At 38.1% G+C, this 17583-nt stretch overlaps 1 protein-coding gene across 3 annotated transcripts in view; it reads left to right on the top strand.

The window, feature by feature from the left end:
- The window catches only part of ZNF385D (zinc finger protein 385D), a 408882-nt gene that overhangs the window by 243386 nt on the left and 147913 nt on the right, over nucleotides 1-17583 (top strand). The window contains exon 1 of one of the 3 annotated variants that reach the window (XM_059846152.1): nucleotides 5134-5507. The exons of the other annotated variants lie outside the window; for them this stretch is intronic. Within the exon in view, the coding sequence (XP_059702135.1) occupies nucleotides 5486-5507 (22 nt within the window). The 5' untranslated portion in view covers nucleotides 5134-5485. Of the gene's footprint in view, nucleotides 1-5133; nucleotides 5508-17583 lie in introns of those variants that run through there. 3 annotated transcript variants of the gene reach the window in all.

Here is a 17583-nt window from a genome sequence, read left to right as displayed (position 1 = left end):
CATTTTGACATGCAAAATAAAATAAATTTGACATGCATTCAGACAAGTTTCTTGATCATGTTTCCTTTTAAGACCATATTTCTATTTAAAATTGTTATCAATATACATAGTCAAAGAAGCTTCTGCACCAGTTGTGTATTCGTTCACATTTATTAACTTAAATCTTGTCCCATGCTTAGGAGCTTTGGAAGATGACAGGAGTGGGCATTTTGTGAAACAATTAGCAAAAATAGTGCCCAAAATGTGGGTTTGGTTTTATGTTGGCTACATTCTGCTTTTTTGCTTAATAACTATCCATGCCTATGAGAAGGAAATTCAGAAGGATATGACCTTTCAATTGCTATATGTTATCTGTGTTCAAAATACAAAATACCAGAAGTAGTAGCTTTAAGCTTAGAAAAAAGCATATTGTTCTATTTATATTTCTTAAGCTGTGTATGTAGAAAATCCCAGTTGCTTAAAAAGAACAGTGCTGTAAGTACTGTTACTGAACTGATAAAGCCTGCTTGGCAAAGCTTTGCAAAGGCTCTCAGAATCAAAAGTGAGCCTGTTTACCTCTTGAAAATGCTTTTATAGGAGGTTCTGGTTAGCCATTTCCAATAGAGAAAGGAGCAGTTGATCAGATAGCAGCTAAACTAATGAAAAGCATCATGGAAGTGACAGGAAGATTAATTAAGTTCCTCCAGTTGTATTCACGTGTTGTGGTACAGAGTTCCTTCGGGTACTGCTGCAGTTAAATGGTATTCATGGTGACAAATATTGCACATTTCCAGAAGTGACACTTCTGAGTCAAGGGTAAAAAACACATTTGGTAGTTTTAGCCCATGAAGAATGCTCAAAACCAAAGATGAGCCTCTGTGGTTGTTTAAAATATACAAATGTAACTTGCTCCTTCCCTTCTTATCCTTTAGTGTAACCTCAGGAGATTAGTAATGAATCACAAAATCTGCATCATTGTGTAGTATGTCTTAAACTGCTCCAGATGGCTTCGAAATAAAAACAAACCAAACTTCTAGCTGATGTACTTAGTATATTTGATTTGAGGCACAAAAATATGTGTGCTTGGAAACATTTTCAATTACTTTTGGAGGCTTACAAAGCTGTGGCTTGTTTGCTGTTCTTTCTTTCTGCACTGTGGTCACTAATAGGAATGAAATAATACATAAATGCTTCAATACATAAATTTCCAAATTATGTGGAAATTCTAGACCCACTTTGCTTGCAGCAATCTTTTAGTTTTGGGAAGCATTTGATGAATTAGTAGGCCAAGTGTGATTTGGATTGTTTCTCCCATTTTATTTTCAGAAATGAATGTTTCCACAATAAATTTTTGTTCTTAATAGCTCTCTCTGTACAGTAGACAAAAATTATTTTAGGAATATCTGGAAACCTCTGAGTTGTTCGAGATCTTTTAGCCTACTACACATGATGCATGGACTTAAAATGTTGTGCCACTAGTGTATTTGTTGACTATTATTGTACTTCTGCCAGCAAACAGTTCCTTGATCTGCTTCTGCATTTGCAAGAGATGATATGTGGTCAGCCTCACTACTGACATTCATCAAAGCCAATTGGTAATAGTTTGGGTATAAATCTAATATTAGTTGCCTCCTGAGAGTGTTCAAGACTGGAAGAGGGTTTTTCAGGAATCCTAGGGAGTTAACTGGGTGTGTTGATGTTAAATATTAATTAGTGTCTGCAACAGACTTGCCTGTGAGTGGCTTTAATACTTATTATGGAGGCATTGTTTAAATCATTGGATAGATAAAAATCAGTAGAAACCACAGAACTGAGGAGCTTCTTCACGACGTTGGCCCTCTGTCTCTAGATCAAGTCAGGTATGGGGAATAACCTGTAGTTTTCCCAGGTCTGGACAAGTATAGGGTATGTGCTGTACTTCAGGGCCATGTGTGCTATCTGCTTTTTGTTTATTCCAAGGAGCTGATGTCCTGTGGGTTGTTCTGCATTTTGAAAATCTGCACTTTGTGGCAAAGCTTTTAGGAAGGTGAGAAAGGGCAGAAGAACTCAAGGTAGAGATGCTATTATGAAAAAAGAAACAAGTTGTTGGAAAAGAGAATTTCAGGGAGTAGAAGTTGCTTCTTTTCTTAGAAATAAGAATGAGGACTAGCTGGCTTAGGAGAAGTAATTTTTTTCTTGTTATGTTTATGCTATTGTTGAATCCCAAGAGTTTGGGAGTTTTATTTTTTAAGTGAACCATGCATGAAAATATGATAATTTTGCAGCTGACTGGTATTTGTAGCAAAGTTAAATGCCAGTTAACCTGTACCGTCTTGTTGATGGTTGGAGAGTTTGTGCCATGGGCTGACATCATGGACTAATTTGCTCATTCATTCTGCATGATCCTGCATGCACAGGCTGGGTCTACTCAATTCTCCAGGCACACATAAATGTTTGCTGCTCCTGACTGTACTTCCCTACAGCTGTTCTCAGCAGAATCCTCCATGCTGGCATTAAAACTCCAGCCATTTGGGATTGCAATTACTAAACTAAACCTCCCTTTCACTGACTGTGACAATATCTCACTCAGGGAATAAAATTTATTTTTCCTTCCTTGCTTCAAATCCTGCTTCTTTTTGCAGCTTATTAATGTTGTATGTGTGTAAGTGAAAGCAGAGTTTGTCATAGAGTATGTGAATTTGGGTTGTGAATGCTTTCCTGTGATTTTTCCCTCCCACTTTGCATTTCTGTAGTTGAAATGAAAAGAAATTGAAGTTCTTGTTTCAGTTTCTTTGTTTACTTTAATTGCATACTTACTCTCAGAACACAAATGAGATGCAATAAGGAGGAGGGAGGTTGTCCTTCTTGTTTTACATCCTACAGGGCAAAAAGAAAACTAGAGGTAACATTCAGAGCCAAGCAGTGTAGAACATGTCAGTCAGAACACATGGCACTTTGGTGTTTACATTGCCTGAGAATCTGACCTGCCATCAGACACCACCAAACTGGTACAGGTATTGCAGCAGAACAGCATTTCAAGAAGGGGTGTTTAAAGATAGCAAGGTCCTTGCCTGAGCACTAATAGCACATCTACACAGACATGAGCATTCTGTTCCTATGGCATGAATCAAGAGGCATGTTGGCTTGGTGGAACACTGAGGTATCCTACATCTTGCAGAGTTTGACTCCTGGCAGAATAACCCCAATCCTTTCTTTCTGTGATGGGGTAAATGCAGCTTAACAGGCAAATGCTGTGCCTGGGTGCCGGCCGTCTCAAAGGACGTCACGCAGTGCCTCCGCAAAAGCACTTCAGAGCTGGAAAAGGAGCTGAAGGATTTCACAGAGAATTGATTCTCTGAGCTTTTACCCTCCATGAAGGGAGAGGAGGGAATGCTTGTGCTGCAGAAGGCTCCTGATAGTAGCTTATACCTACTGCTCAGGGAACATTAGAGGGTTTCAGCTGAGATGTTTTAAACCAGTCTTTGAGGATGGTATTTTCCCTTTTAGCGAGTTGTCCTTCCCTGTGTTTTAGAAGAAGATGAGCATTGTAATGATGAAATAAAAGGAAGGAATGTTCTGTCAAACGCTCTGTGACTTGCTGTCCACACTATGTAGTTGAAACATAAGCCATGATTTCTAGAAAGTTTTTTTTTTTTTCTCCAGGGATTTTTAGATGGCATTTCTTCACTGTGATTTAAGATCTGCTTTACTTACTTTGTTGGTCAGTTTGACCCACACAAGAAGATTTGGTCTTCCTCCCTTGTGCACTGTGGGCCTCAAAGTACACTCCTGCTCTGTGTGCTTTTCAGTCATGAAGCAAATCTTATTTTGGAGTTTGTGTACTGTGGATCTCTTGTTTCAAGGCTTGCCTCTTGCTAGGGCAGCTGAAATAAAAAAGGGCACTGAGAAAGGCTAGGTATCAGAAATGAACAGCTGTGGGACTGCCAGTGAGGGACAAGACTGAAACTGGTGCCCCAGTTCCCCGTCAGTGTTTAATCTCAGTAACATTCATACAGGTGGCATGAAACCTCGTGAGGGCAATGCTGCAGAGGACTCTTGCTGAGAGATGCCCGGTGGCACTGTACACCAGGGCTCTTACCTCTGCTGCTGCAACTGGAGCCTTCCTTGGCTGCTGTGCTGTTGTGATAATTTTGCCTGAAGTGATCGGACCTCATGAAATAGTACTTGTGTGGTGGTTTTACAAATAAGAAGTGGAGCTTTAAATGAATTATACCTGTCATCCTCTTTCCTGTAAAATGAAAACATTCATCCCATTAGATCCTATTATAATGAAATAAACACTTCAGCATACTGTCCATTACTTTTTACCTTTATTTAGTATTAGTGTATTATCACTGATACATGCCAGACTGACAGCAGGAAACCAATGTCCTCTATTGATCCAGAGAAGAGACATGTGTGCATAAATACAGACCACATTGTCTTCACCACACTGCTGCACTAGCATGTTGTCAGATCCATCCCGAGGCACTACATGGCTGACAGTATTCTGGTGTTTCTTTGGTCTTTCTTCCTCTGAAGCTGCTGCTGGTTTGTGTAGCATCAGAGATTGTGTGGGGACCTATTTACAAACTTTGGAACACTCCATTTGCCACAGAGTAATAGAATACCTACCAGGTGCTAATGACTTATCACCCTGGGCCAGAAAACAGCTAGAGACGTGGAGGGTGAAAGGTTGGAAACTCCATCACAGATCCTCATTGTCGTATGTCTGCTGTCTTCATGCTTTGTTATTCAGGTAAAGAAATTGTTTAAAAATTCAGTTCAGCTGTATTGAAATTGAAGTACCTATTTGCCAGTTGCATTTTAAAAATAGAAACGGACGTCTTTTTATCCAACATTTAGATTGAAATTGTTTATTGAAGTGGAACTATTGATTAAAAAAAAAAAAAAGTCTTAGGGGTACATGATCTTGCAAAGCGCCAGCATCTTTATCTTCTATTGAAGTTGGGGTATTGAGGCACTCAAAGCTTCTCCTGGAGCCTGTCCTTCAAAGAAAAATACACTAACAATATACGCTTTGTCTTTGCCATCTATTATGTAATTGAGCACGTTATGTCACTAGACGCGTTTACTGCCAAGAAAAAAAAAAAAAGCCTGTACAATTTTAGAAGGGCTTATTTTTTTTTTTTTTCTGTCCAAACCAGAGTTAGGTTAACCAGGATATAAGAGCATGTCGTTACGAGCTCGAAACGAAAAGATCTGTTTGTAGTACTCTTAGTCCTGATGTCACAGGCACAGCAAGGACATCAGAAGGAGGAGTCAGATTACAGTAAGAATGGGCAGTGCAGCATGCAGCCGGAGTAAACGCTAAATCAGACAGGGATTGTATCAGGGATAAGACTGCCTGCAAAGCGCTCATCCTGAGGAGGCACACTGCTCTCTCACGCTTCTCGTGCTGGGAAATTTCCACATAATGTAGAATGAAAAAGCTCTGTTTTACATGTCAGCCCTGTGCAGGAGCTAATGCTGAATTCACAGCCGTGGGATCCTGACTGCATGATTAATGAGAAACATAATGTATTTTGGTAAGTGTTAACCGTGATGTAATTCTGCTTCTGCTCACATTATCAATAGGAGTGATTATTACAGATTTCGGATTCAAGAACATTTCGTGCTGGCACGCACCTAAAACTGACAACTGGGGAATCCTGCCGGCTGTGCAGTTTGAAAGGATTCCATTGTCTGGGAAATTTTCTGTTTGAGTGGGCTACTGCGTAGTTCTAGCGGTTTGAAAAACAAGCTAGATAAGATGAACTCGTGCTAGGTTTGTTTTAAATGAACTTGTGTTTCATCTGCTGAGAGGGGATGAGAAATGCTTGTGAGGCATGGGAAGTTTTAGATGAACTTACCGTAATGGACGAGCTGCTACTGCACTGTCAGTGCTGGGGAGGCACAGCGAGCCTCAGTATTTCATTCAGCTTGTAGTTTGAAGGAAGAATTCCAAGGTATAAAGGGAAAACAATGTTTAATTTGCTGCGCTTCAATTGCCGAGTACTCTGCATTGTGCACATCACCGGTGTGGAGTTGGCTCCTAGCATGCCACAAAATGCATATTATTTTAAGCCTTTAGGGGTCTTGGAGCTGTTAAATATTTGCGCAGAGTTTAGTTTTGTTGCTTGACAGAAATCTTCCTTCAGCTTACAGCTGAGCTGGCTGCATACCCTAAAAACATGCTGGAGTGTAGAGCTATGTCTGAGCAATGTAGTGCTGCAGTACTGGACTGGGATGTACGATTGCAATATAATACTGCCCGTTAGTGCTGTTAAAGAGCAAAGAAAAATAAAATAGAGAATTTAGTGGTGTGATGGAAAAATGCTATTCTTGGCTGCTTGAAATCTCATCTAGTCTCACTGTTAATTTATAGCAGCATAGTACTTAGAATGAGCAGAGAGCAGGGAGTTGAAGGATTTCTGGGACATTCAGCAGCTTTCTCAGTTTCATTAAATATTGAATCAGGAGTTCACTTCAAGCTTTAAGGGAAGAACTTTTGTAATATTCTCAGCTCTGTCAAAAAAGTACTATGCCTTGTGCCATGCTAAACGCTGTCTTCTTATTTTCATAAAATTAAAGACTGTGTATGTATGTGTGTTATGTCTTTCACAGTGAAATACATCAATTATGAAAGCCGATAGATTTAGATGTAAACTGTCCTAGAAGAAAAAAATATACAAATTGGTTGAGTTGTCAGAACTGTTCAGTGTCCCTTTCAAAGATAAATTTTCAGTATTTTAGTTTTACTACATTTTCAAAAGACTGAGGAGGAATAGGCAATCAATATGTTTTTAGGTTTGAGTAATTTGGATTAAGTGTCTTCACTATTAAAGAAGCCAGGTTACCTTGCTATTCATTTCTTTCCAGTATTTTTCTACCTTTAACAGCATTGCAAGTACAAGATGGATTGTTATTTGATTTTTTTTTTGGTTGTTTTTTTTTTTTTTAATCAGTTTTTCTTGTGTGGGATTAGAAGTTGCAGTTTTATGAAGTTATAGAGTTAGGGTATTAGGTATATGTTAGCTGCATGGTATTTTATTTTTTTTCCTGTCTGTAGTTTTCAGAAGTATGTAATGGTAATCAAACATTTTTTGGTGTTACTTTAAAAAAATAAAAATCACTGTATCATATGCTTATTTGTTTTCTGGTGCAACACAAGTTTTTAAATGGAAAAAACTGTGTTGTGCTTTGTAGTAAATTTCACTACTGAGAGCAGAGCTGAAAGTTTCTGCTAGGCAGGTTCTCTGTCTCCTGAGTTCAGTCTGAAGTTTCCTTCAATATTAAGTTTTAAATGAACGTTCCTGTACCCGTCTTTTGCATAAGAAAGCATGAGCTGGGGGATACTATTTACCTGTGGTTATTCTGGGTATTTTCTTGTTATTTGGGGTATTTTCTTGCACTGTCAGTGAGAAGCAAGAACATCTGTAATCTCACCTGTCCCTGTTACTGCACAAAGCAGTATTGCACTGAGCCAGATGAAAGCTTGACTGCGTACATCATGCACCTACTTTGATTTCAAATTGTTACAGACATCACATAGACAATATTGGAATTTTATTTTTCTAAGGGAAAAGTACTTTCCTTTAAATATTAATGAAGAATTCTGTGGTTTTTTGGGAGGGGCGTTTTGTTTTTTTTTTTTTTTATTTTTTTTTAATCCATACGTGCAACTATTGGGCCACATAAGTATAGAAAGGGAAGAGAAGGAAAGCCTTTTTCTGTATGTTTCTATGCATCTTGCTTGCTTTTCTGGGCCTTTTTGTCCAATTGCTGCTGATATGAGGTGGCATAGTGGGAATGTGTGTGTGCAGCATTAAGGTTGAAAGAAATACTGAAAATTACCGTGGAAAGTGACACCTAACCCTTTGATAGTATTATTGTTTTGGAGCAAGTGTTAATGGGTGAAGGGAGTTTTTTAACTATCAGAGAGAGAAGTTGCTAAATTCAGGAATTTGTCATCATGTTTCTCTCTCTCTTTAAAGCTGTAGCCTCCAAGAAGATATTCTTCCTTTATCTTACATCCTACTATGTGTATTTTACTTTTTGAGCTGATCCTTCAAATAATTAAGCTCATTGTAACCCTTCTAAATTCATGAGCTGTTCTTTTACAGTGCAACTGAATTGTGATGCAGTTGTTTTAAAAACTGCTAATTTTCACTCACCGTGCTGTGCTTTTGAGTTTGTTGTTTGGTCACCGTGGATACATTTGTTACTTATTGTATTGATTTTGCATTCATCATTTCAAGTTGAATAGGAATATGGGATTGTAATAATAACAGTAATAAAAATCCTACAAAATGATGTAGTGTGTTTATGGAGTAAGCCAAAAGCCAATGAAAATAATACATTTCTGTTAAGTGTTATCATATGGAGAGGTTTTGTGCTTAAGAACATACATACGTACCTCAGAGCAACTTTTGCCGGTATTTATCGCCAAGTTAATAATTTAGCAGAAGATAAAAGTCAGCTGTGACCATTCTCAGCCGTTCCGAGAGGAGGGATGGTGGGTGGCTCTCAGTGCCACGGCGCTGGTGTTGCACGCTGATGAGGGAGAGCCTCCCCTAGTCCTGCTCAGCATGAGGGCTCTGCTGTGGCTAATGGCCAGAGCTGCACCTCTACCTTAAAAGGCCCCACTGGCCACTGCCACCTTGGCTTGGCCACCTCGCCATGACTGTGCCTTCCTGGGCCTGGCAGCGCTGGCGGCCATGGGAGCTGCCTTGCCCTGGAGCGGCAGCTCCCTGGGGCTGGGGTGGCCGGTGTGGTCGGGGCAGGTGGGAAGTGCTCTTGGCCAGGGGAAGGGGCACAGCTGCTGCTGCTGCTGCTGCTGTGTGTCCTGCACCACTCCACGCTCCACGGCCGTGGAGCCGGAGGGAACGCCGCAGTGATATTGCGGTTCTGGGACAGTGAGCACGGGTCCTGAGGGCTCGGGGAGCCTGGCTGGAACTGAGAGCAAAGCAAATCCTTCACCCCCAGCACCAAAAAAAAATCACTGCCCCCATACTTTGGCCTTACTGAAGAAGCACCACCCAAAGAAACTCTGAAATTAAAATTTACAATGAAAAGGGAGAGGGAAAAAGGAGAAAATTTTTCCTTTCTTTTTTCTTTTTTTTTCCCCCTTCCCTCCCTGCCTCCTCTGAACCTATTATTTTTTTAAGTAACTTCTCTTCTCAATGTTTCACATTATACAGGAAATTTATATATTGGCATGGAAATCACCATATATAACATAAAGGGAAACAAATAATTTTACCCGAAAATGCCATAACATTTCTGTTTGTATGGTGGCTGTTTTAATCTTTAGGGTTTTTTTTTCAGTCAGTGTTTCAGAATGTAGTAGTTCATCTGCATGCATGCTACTATCCTGAATATCACTTTTTATTTCTGGAACACTTTCTTTAAGAGATTCATGCTGGATGAGTCATGGAATAAAAAGAATACTTCCCCCCCCACACCCCGAGTCTCATCACCTCTTTAAAGAAAACACACATTGTACAAGCCAACTGACCAACTGCTGAAACTGGGTGGTTTTTTTTTGTTTCAATGAAAATATTTGGTTGTTGCTGGTTTGTTTTTAGGAGGTTACATTTCCTCCTAGGTTAGGCACTGTGGAGGCCTTTAGTACCATTTCTGTTTTCTTTTAAGTCAGGATGAATCGGTGTTGATAAGGCTGTTCTTTTAAAACGTTTTGAGAAGAACAGATACTGGATTACTAACTGTGTTTTATCACCAGCCATCTGCAATAAGAAAGTGTAGTTAATATATAATGGATGCTGTGTGTGACAGAAGAATTCAGCTGAGCAAGCCAATGTATAGGATCTTGAAAACTGCAGGAGCCTGATGTTTATATTTGGAACATTACAGCCTCCTGGGCAGTGAAGTTCATATCTTGAAGCACTGAATAATCATTAATGTATGTATACATAATAACAATTAAAAAAATCCTGTTTGAGCTAACAGAAACTGCTCTGTGCTAGATTGCATCTTTTTAGTTTCTGTAACAGAAACTGTTAGTTTGAAATGCCTCAAAATGCATTCAGTATGTTGCCTTAAAAAAAAGGTCCTTTTGCCATTTAACAGACAAAAAAAAAAAAAAAAAAAGTCATTCCAAGTGTGACTTTTCTTGTGGATGACAGAATTGCTCCAAACCCAAAATTGGAATCAGTGACTTCCTGCTTTGTTAGAGAAGATTAGATCACAGTTGCTTCAGCTGAAGGTCCTTTAACAAAGTGTGTGTGCGCTCACGTGCTCATGTGAATGTGTGTCTGTGCATATTTTAACTGGGATGATTGTGGAGTCTAATCCTACATTCCTTCCCAAAAAATGTCTTTCTTCCATTAGGAAATGAAATTAAAAAGAAAGCAGATTTTTAAAATTTTCATTGTGATATCATACATATGTTTTCTTTTTTTTCCTAAAAGGCAACACATAAATTTTTACAAAGTATTTGCAAATAATGAGAGCCTTTGAATGTATTTATATTAGAGTCATATGGCTGATACATCTCTGTGCCTTTGTGCAAATATCCTTCCATGTTATTTGGATTTTGTTTCATAAGCTAGTGGCAATTCTAGAAATTCTTGCAATTACAAAAATGTTAATCAGGTTACAGGAAACCCTTTAAAGATTTTGCCTCTCATTGCACTAAAGAAGGTGGTGGTATTTGAAAAAGGAGAAATATATTTGGACTGGGAAAAAGAAATATTTCAATTTGCCATTAGATCATGAAAAGTTCTTGAAATACAATAGAGGTCATAAGGGCTTCCGCTTTTAAAAAGGAGATATTACATGTAATATACTGCAAAGATTAGTTTTGCCGCTGAAATTGCATAGATGATTGGTAACATTCAGAGAAAATGCAGCAAAAGAGAGAAATACCAAAGCTTGAAGTGGCCGAGATTGCACTTGAATTAAATTGCTGAGGATGAAAGTGGAAAGAAGCTCTCCTGTATTGTAGGGCTCAGTCATTATATGGCAAAACCACATTCTGTAGGTCAGCCTATGTGCTCAGTTATTTTAGCAACACTTCTTTGAGAAATCTACTTAGGGGTGAAAAATCTAATATACAAAGCTACTGACTCACATGCTCCGACCTTCTTGCTCATTTTGTTGACCACTTCCTTCAGCTCATCAGTCTTATGCTCACGATCATGTTCCCTTTAGACAATTTTTTTGTGTACATATTCACCATAAAGAGTTAATGCAACTTTAAACATGGTATGACAGCTTAAAGTAGTTGGCAAGGGTCTGGACCTAATGTAAAATATGAGAATGCAACTGTAATTTCAGATTGGAATTGTAAGGGAGGCTCTTATGAAATTTCAATTACTATACACACTTGCCTCTTGTTAATAATATAGTGATTATTGTTGGGTGATAATACAGTTCTGTCTCTTTTGATGCTTAAAATAATATCCATTTTAAATTTCTTCAGGTTTGGAAAAATAGAAAGACATCTTGAGTCCTTATCTTGAGCTTAAACAAAAGTACTTTTTCTCCCTCTGCTTTTTTTTCCTTCCTTTTTTCCTTATTTCCCTCCCCCCATTTATTTTAAAAAGGTGGGGTTAGATCAATCTATTTATATTTTTTTAATACCTCTGCTAGCTGGCTGAGCCAGTTGTTTGGAAATCATGAGAAATTCTTTCATCACTATGAGATGAGGTCCTGGATCTTTTACCAAGCCAACTAATTTACTCTGTTTTGTAGTCCCTGCAGGTTTCAGAATTTAAAACCATAATGTAACACTTGCTTTTCAAGTAAAGCTTGAAAAGCTCCTGAGGTTTGATAATGTATAGTATCTTCATCTCTGAAGCGGTTACAGGAGATGCAAAAATGAGATTGACTGTCTCTGCTAACTCTGGGCATGGCTGTTTGAAATTTTAGCATATGCTTAGGGTCTCAAAGGGCTTTGACTCCTACTGGTAGTTTTTATACTGTGTGCTGTTTATGTGTTCTCTTTATTACAATGCAAACCAGCAGTCTCTTCCCCAATTCTCTCCATCAGAAGACAAGATAGAACCTAAAAAGCAGGTTTATGCTAGAAAACCTTCTCTGAATATTAAAACTTCTTTCTTGAGAACAAAAGAAAAAAGCTAGGCTTAATTGTCTCTTTGAGTATTACTTCATAGTGGTTCTCTCATTTATTTACTTTTATGCTGTAATTGAAAAAGCAGATGGACAATTCATTCAAATGAAAGCAATGAAAATTTTCTCAGCTTCTTTTGTTCTTGTTGACGTTGTTTACTCAGTTTGTTTACTATGGAGTGTAGTAAGTTATGAAGATAGAGGGAGATAATGATTGTGTTTTCCAATATTGTTGCCCATCATTGCACTAAGGATCGATACTGAATGAAAAGAAAAAAGAAAAAAACAACACAGAAAACCAAGTCAAAAACCACAGAACCTTGACCAGATCTGCAACTGTGAATGCAAAAGGAAGGAGCAGGTGGAGAGGAAGGCAGTCTTGGCACTGCAAGGAATATCAGTGTTCTTTTTGCTAAGCCAAGTCATTTTTCAGTAGTGACCTGAGGGTCTACTGTCTCTATAGTGCAATGTTTAGCAAATTAGGTTTTGTTTGCTGGTATTTACCTGTGATAGCAAATCCACTCACCTCCTGTCAAAACCAGCAATGTAACAGGTGCATTCAGTTTGCCAGATATGTGACTATTATGTAGCAAGCACACTGTTTCTCTGTTTTTCTATTATTGCTGGTAAATTGTGCTGCTGTAAGCAGCAAATTTTTCAACAGTGGAAGTTGCATGTCTTGTCTGCTTTTAGGTAGCGTAGAAGAAAATAATAACTTTGCAGACATACATCAAACTTTACATAATCTCCTATTTAACTTTGCAATTCCTGTGTTTGTAAAGAACAAATTCTAACAAGCCAAACAGGCCATAAAAAGTTGTATGTGCATATGTAAGGATATATTTAAATCCTTTTGCTTTTTGTCTCCTTCTGACTGAGGGCATGGTAGCCACATGAAGATGGGTTCTATAAAGCCACTGAACTGTATTATTTCTAGTATCCTTACAAGATTTCATCACTCAAGACATGATGTAATCATTTACAAACATTTGTCTCGCCAATCCTGACCACAGTCTGTCTGCCTTGTAAAACTGGTTGTTTGGTCCTCCTTTCCCCATGCAGTGCTAGGGCAGTTGCAACAGCCTCCTAATAACACATTGAGATTCTTAGGCTTAAATCTTAGTAGCTCTGTGGACTTAGAAATTGCATTGGTCTACATGGTATCATCTTTCTCTCCCCATTATTTCTTCATTAAAAAGTTTCGAAATAACAACCTTGTTTTTTCCAACTGGGCTGAGGTAAAAATTTTCATTACATTCATTACATTTTTAAATTCCTAATGGTTTCCCCCCCCCCCTTTTTTTTTTTTTTTGCTTTTTCTCCCAATCCTTTGCAGTATTTTTATGGAACATGAAATATATATTCTTACATAGATATAGCTGATAAACCTACTCATTGCTAATTAGCACCCCATCCATATTAGCATTTAGCTCTACACACTCCAACAATCCATGCAATAGGTTACCTGCATGAAAACATGCAGGTTTTCAAGGTTGAAAGAATCAGTGGCCCTAAAGAGGGACATTACTACACAAATACCCCAACAGACATGCTCCTTCACATGAATGAACTCAACAAATGTAATAAACAAACATGGAAAGGCTGAAAAACACACTAAAAAACAATCAGAGCAACACTGCAAGTCTCTCTAGCACTGTAGATAAAATCAAAATGTGATTGTGGAACAACTTAAGAGTGTGTGAAATGTGTGTAGACTGCTGGCAGAGAAGGACAGGCAGCAGGTAAAGTGGGGTGGCCTGCTGGTGCTGCAGCAAAATGGTGCTGGCAGCACCACCCTCCACAAACACTCCAAGATGACCAAACAAAACTGCTCTGTTTTGCCACTAGCTTGAAACAGAATTGTCATCACGTGCTATCATCAACACACAGGGAAAAAAAAAAATGTAAATAGTCCGAAATTAACATTCTGAAGACCATGAATGATGATGCTACATGTCACTGTGACACCCGGAAAACTCCACAGATTTCAGGAAGAAAATGCAGATGTATAGAACATTAATTTATTTTTACTACTTCTTATCCCCTGCCCTATTTATAAAAAAAGAAAGCTAAATGTATCCAAAAGATTCAGTGCAGGCATGAAAAACAGAACAGAACTCTCTCAGGTAGGCAGCCTTTGATGATACTTAGCATTGAAAAACATTAACAATTAATGCTCTTAAAATATCCCTCAGTTTTTTCTAACAATGTTTATGTGATTTGTGTAAGTTTTTTTGTGCATTTCTAGTAGGAGCATTTCTTCACTGGAACATTTACAAAGATAAAAATTGCATGATACTTTATTGTAATTTATTATAGGAGGGTTTTTATGGTAAAAGCTATGCCAGCACATTTTCAGAAATACAAAGCTCACTTTAGATTCATCTGCAAACATAAATATTGCCATCTGACCTCAGTATATAGTCAAATAAATTATGAATATTTTATATCAAATATCTGTTTGAGAGACTCCAGCTGAGCTAATATCTTCCAAATCACAAAGATTAGAAGAAATAATGGTAATTATAAATTGTTAGCCCTTTCTAGATGCTCACAGCAATTGATGGTTAATGCTGTCAGAGAATATTTACTATAATAAATAAGTTAATCTTTAAAAAATCTTTGTGAGGTGCCTTTGATGGGCAGATTTCCAATTTTGCAAGTTTTTCTGTCTCTGTTGCCATATTCTCTTCTAGTAAATAATGTAGGGAGCTGATTGTAGGGAGCTGTAGTAAATTAGTTAAGGTAATATTGATGATTTGTCTGAAAGAATTTGGGCAACTTTTGAAAACTGTTGGTATAATGTGAGTATGGCAACTGCTAGCAGGTATCAAAGCTCTTGTAAGTCCAAGGGTTTTTCAGAAAAAATTGAGCTTTCCTCACTGATACTGTTTTTACTTAGATCTGTTCATGGAGAAGGAGGATGTTTCAGAAAGTAATTAATATTAGTAATGAACTGTGGAAAGTGTTGGACTGTGCTAACAGATTTGCTTGAACTCAATTTCATTTACTGGACCTAACATCCTGGGAAACTTCCATGGCCCCCAGAAAAGTAAGAGTTTCGGCTGTGCTGGAATATTAAACTAGACCTATTGTAATTAAGGTAACTGCCAAATAATTTGTGACAGTTGTGTTTAATGTCTCCAGTCATTTCAAATGCAAGTTAAATGCTCTTTAAAAACTTAAAATTGATCATGAGCAGTGTGATCAAACTCTGGCAGCAAGTTGGGCAGTGGGCCTGGGGTAGAGGAAGCATGATCTGGTGGTGGTGAAGAATTTAGCTGTTTGGGTGCAGATCCTCTTTAAACAGCTGTTCCCTGTATCTTTGTAGGATGGGGCAATGAATGGGATGGAAATATGAGCTTGGGTGGTTGGATAATTTCAACTGTATTGGCCTTATGTGGGGAGTCTCACCTATGGGAAGATGCATCTGCAGGAAGGAGCGCAGTGCTGCAGGTCTCACCATGCTAGAGGAGCTCTGAATACCTGTGGGGCTAGACTCCAGCATTCCCTTGTCTACCTCAGCTTGGATGGTTTCCATAGGCTCAGAAATCAACAGGCAATGAAAGTTAACCTTTTTTTTTTTCTTTCTTTCTTTATTTTTTCTTTTTTTGTTTTTTTCTTTTCAGGAAGTGTTTTAAAACCACAAACCTCTTTTCTATAAGTTTAACATGCAACTTTCTACTGCAAACGCATATAGTCATTATTGTTCTTATTAATTTCTGTTACCAAGTCATCTGTGCCTATAAGGATAACATGACATTCTTGAGTCACCTGGACTGTTCAGTTCTATACACTCCTAGGCCTAAACCAATTCCCTCTTAGGCTTACATTTGCAAGGAATTCATCCATGTGTGTAGGATGGTGGCTTGCAAGCTTTCCTGGTTATGTACAAGTTTGTAGAGTAACTCTTAATTCACAAAAGTCCTATTTTCATTTTAGTTTTATTTACTTTCTTAGGGGCCAGCACTCCAATGCCTTCTTGAACTCCTTTTTTGCCTCATTAAGGCACATTATTGGAATTGTCATTAATAAAAATCAAGATAATTCATTGAATAGTTTAGTAGTTTCTGGTAATTCTCCCTCAGTTAACAGGCTGCATTTGTTAAGTAGAACAGCAGCAGTAAGAAAAGTCTGGGCTTTCTTATCTTCCCTACTTCCCTCACCCCCACCCCCTCACTAGCAGAGGAGGCTTAGCATTTTTCTTAGAGCATCATCTCATGCAGCTCTGTTGAAATTTCTGACCACAAATCATATCAAGCTATCATTTCTGTGGGTTTGTAGCTCAGCCAGAAAAAGCTGCATGTGGGAGAAGTTCATTTCTAGTCTGCAGGATTTTGACATTTGCAGTTGTGTGTCTGGAGCTACTGAATGGACGTGTATTAAGATTTTATATGGGTAATAGTTTCTAGTGACAAGGAAACTGTAATTTGTAATTAGAAAGTTGGTTTGGCCTTTGAATTTGAAAAGGCCAAATAACATTATACTACTATAATATATAGGAAATTTGAAATTTATAGTGAATTTTAGGGGTAAAGAGAGAAAATCTTGTACTAAATCATGTTCAATAAGAGGCCATTGCCCATGCTGTTAGAGCAAGACCATTAAATTAAGCAAATATTCTCAAAAATAGATTTCCATGAAAAAAATTTAAAGAGTTTCTAGTCCCCTTGGGGGTGTTATAGGCATTTACTGCTTTGCATGGGTTTTTCAGTGTGTGACAGCTCTAAGAAGTAGCTCATGTCAACTTTTCCTAGCTTTCAGCAAGCAAAAAGAATCCTGAAAAATCCTGAAATCATGTGAGGTAGTAAACTTAACAAAAGGGGCTTTCTAGTTGCTTTTTTTTTTTTTTTTTTGTTAATTTTATTTTTTTAATTTGGGCTAAAACCAACTTGCATACATCTGTAGAGGAAGTTTTAGGGAAACACTGAAGGGTTTTATAAATACAAGAAATGTATCCAATTTGTGGGAACCAAATTCTCAGCAAGTGTTCTATTTACTTCAGGCTGTCAGACACTGAATTACACCGACTTGTTTTAGTCTTGTTTTGGTGTTCTTGGAGTTCTACCAGTCTTAGTGGTCTGACTTTACCAACTAAGTAGCATGACCAGGAATGGTCTTGGCAATGCTCTACAAAAATATGTTGAAAAGAGCCCAGTGTAGCAACCTAAAGATGAACTCTGCACTGTTTTATTTTGTATCCCTGCTGCAATCCCAAGGCTACAGGCAACCTCTAGAGCTTTGCAAGAGTTCTGTTAATGCAGTTGGTGCTTGACCTTGGACACAGAGATTTATTTTACTTTCACAACTTTTAGAACTGTACATACTCATGTAGCTGAGCACCTGGGTCATTTGATGCCTTCTGTGAACTTAAATGGTCAGTTAAGTGAGATATAAAATGTAAATTTTTTTGCTATGTGGTAGCAACAGAACTACATAGCAACATGAAACAGCTGTCTGTGCTCTACGTTTTGTCAATGTACTTTAAATATAATTTAGCTGTCTGAAGAGTGTAATAAAGAAATCCTA

This window comes from Haemorhous mexicanus, chromosome 1, assembly GCF_027477595.1.
Source record: "Haemorhous mexicanus isolate bHaeMex1 chromosome 1, bHaeMex1.pri, whole genome shotgun sequence".
In the NCBI taxonomy this organism is placed as follows: Eukaryota; Metazoa; Chordata; class Aves; order Passeriformes; family Fringillidae; genus Haemorhous; species Haemorhous mexicanus.
Note: the sequence above shows the minus strand (reverse complement) of the source record. Positions and strands in the feature narration are given on the sequence as shown.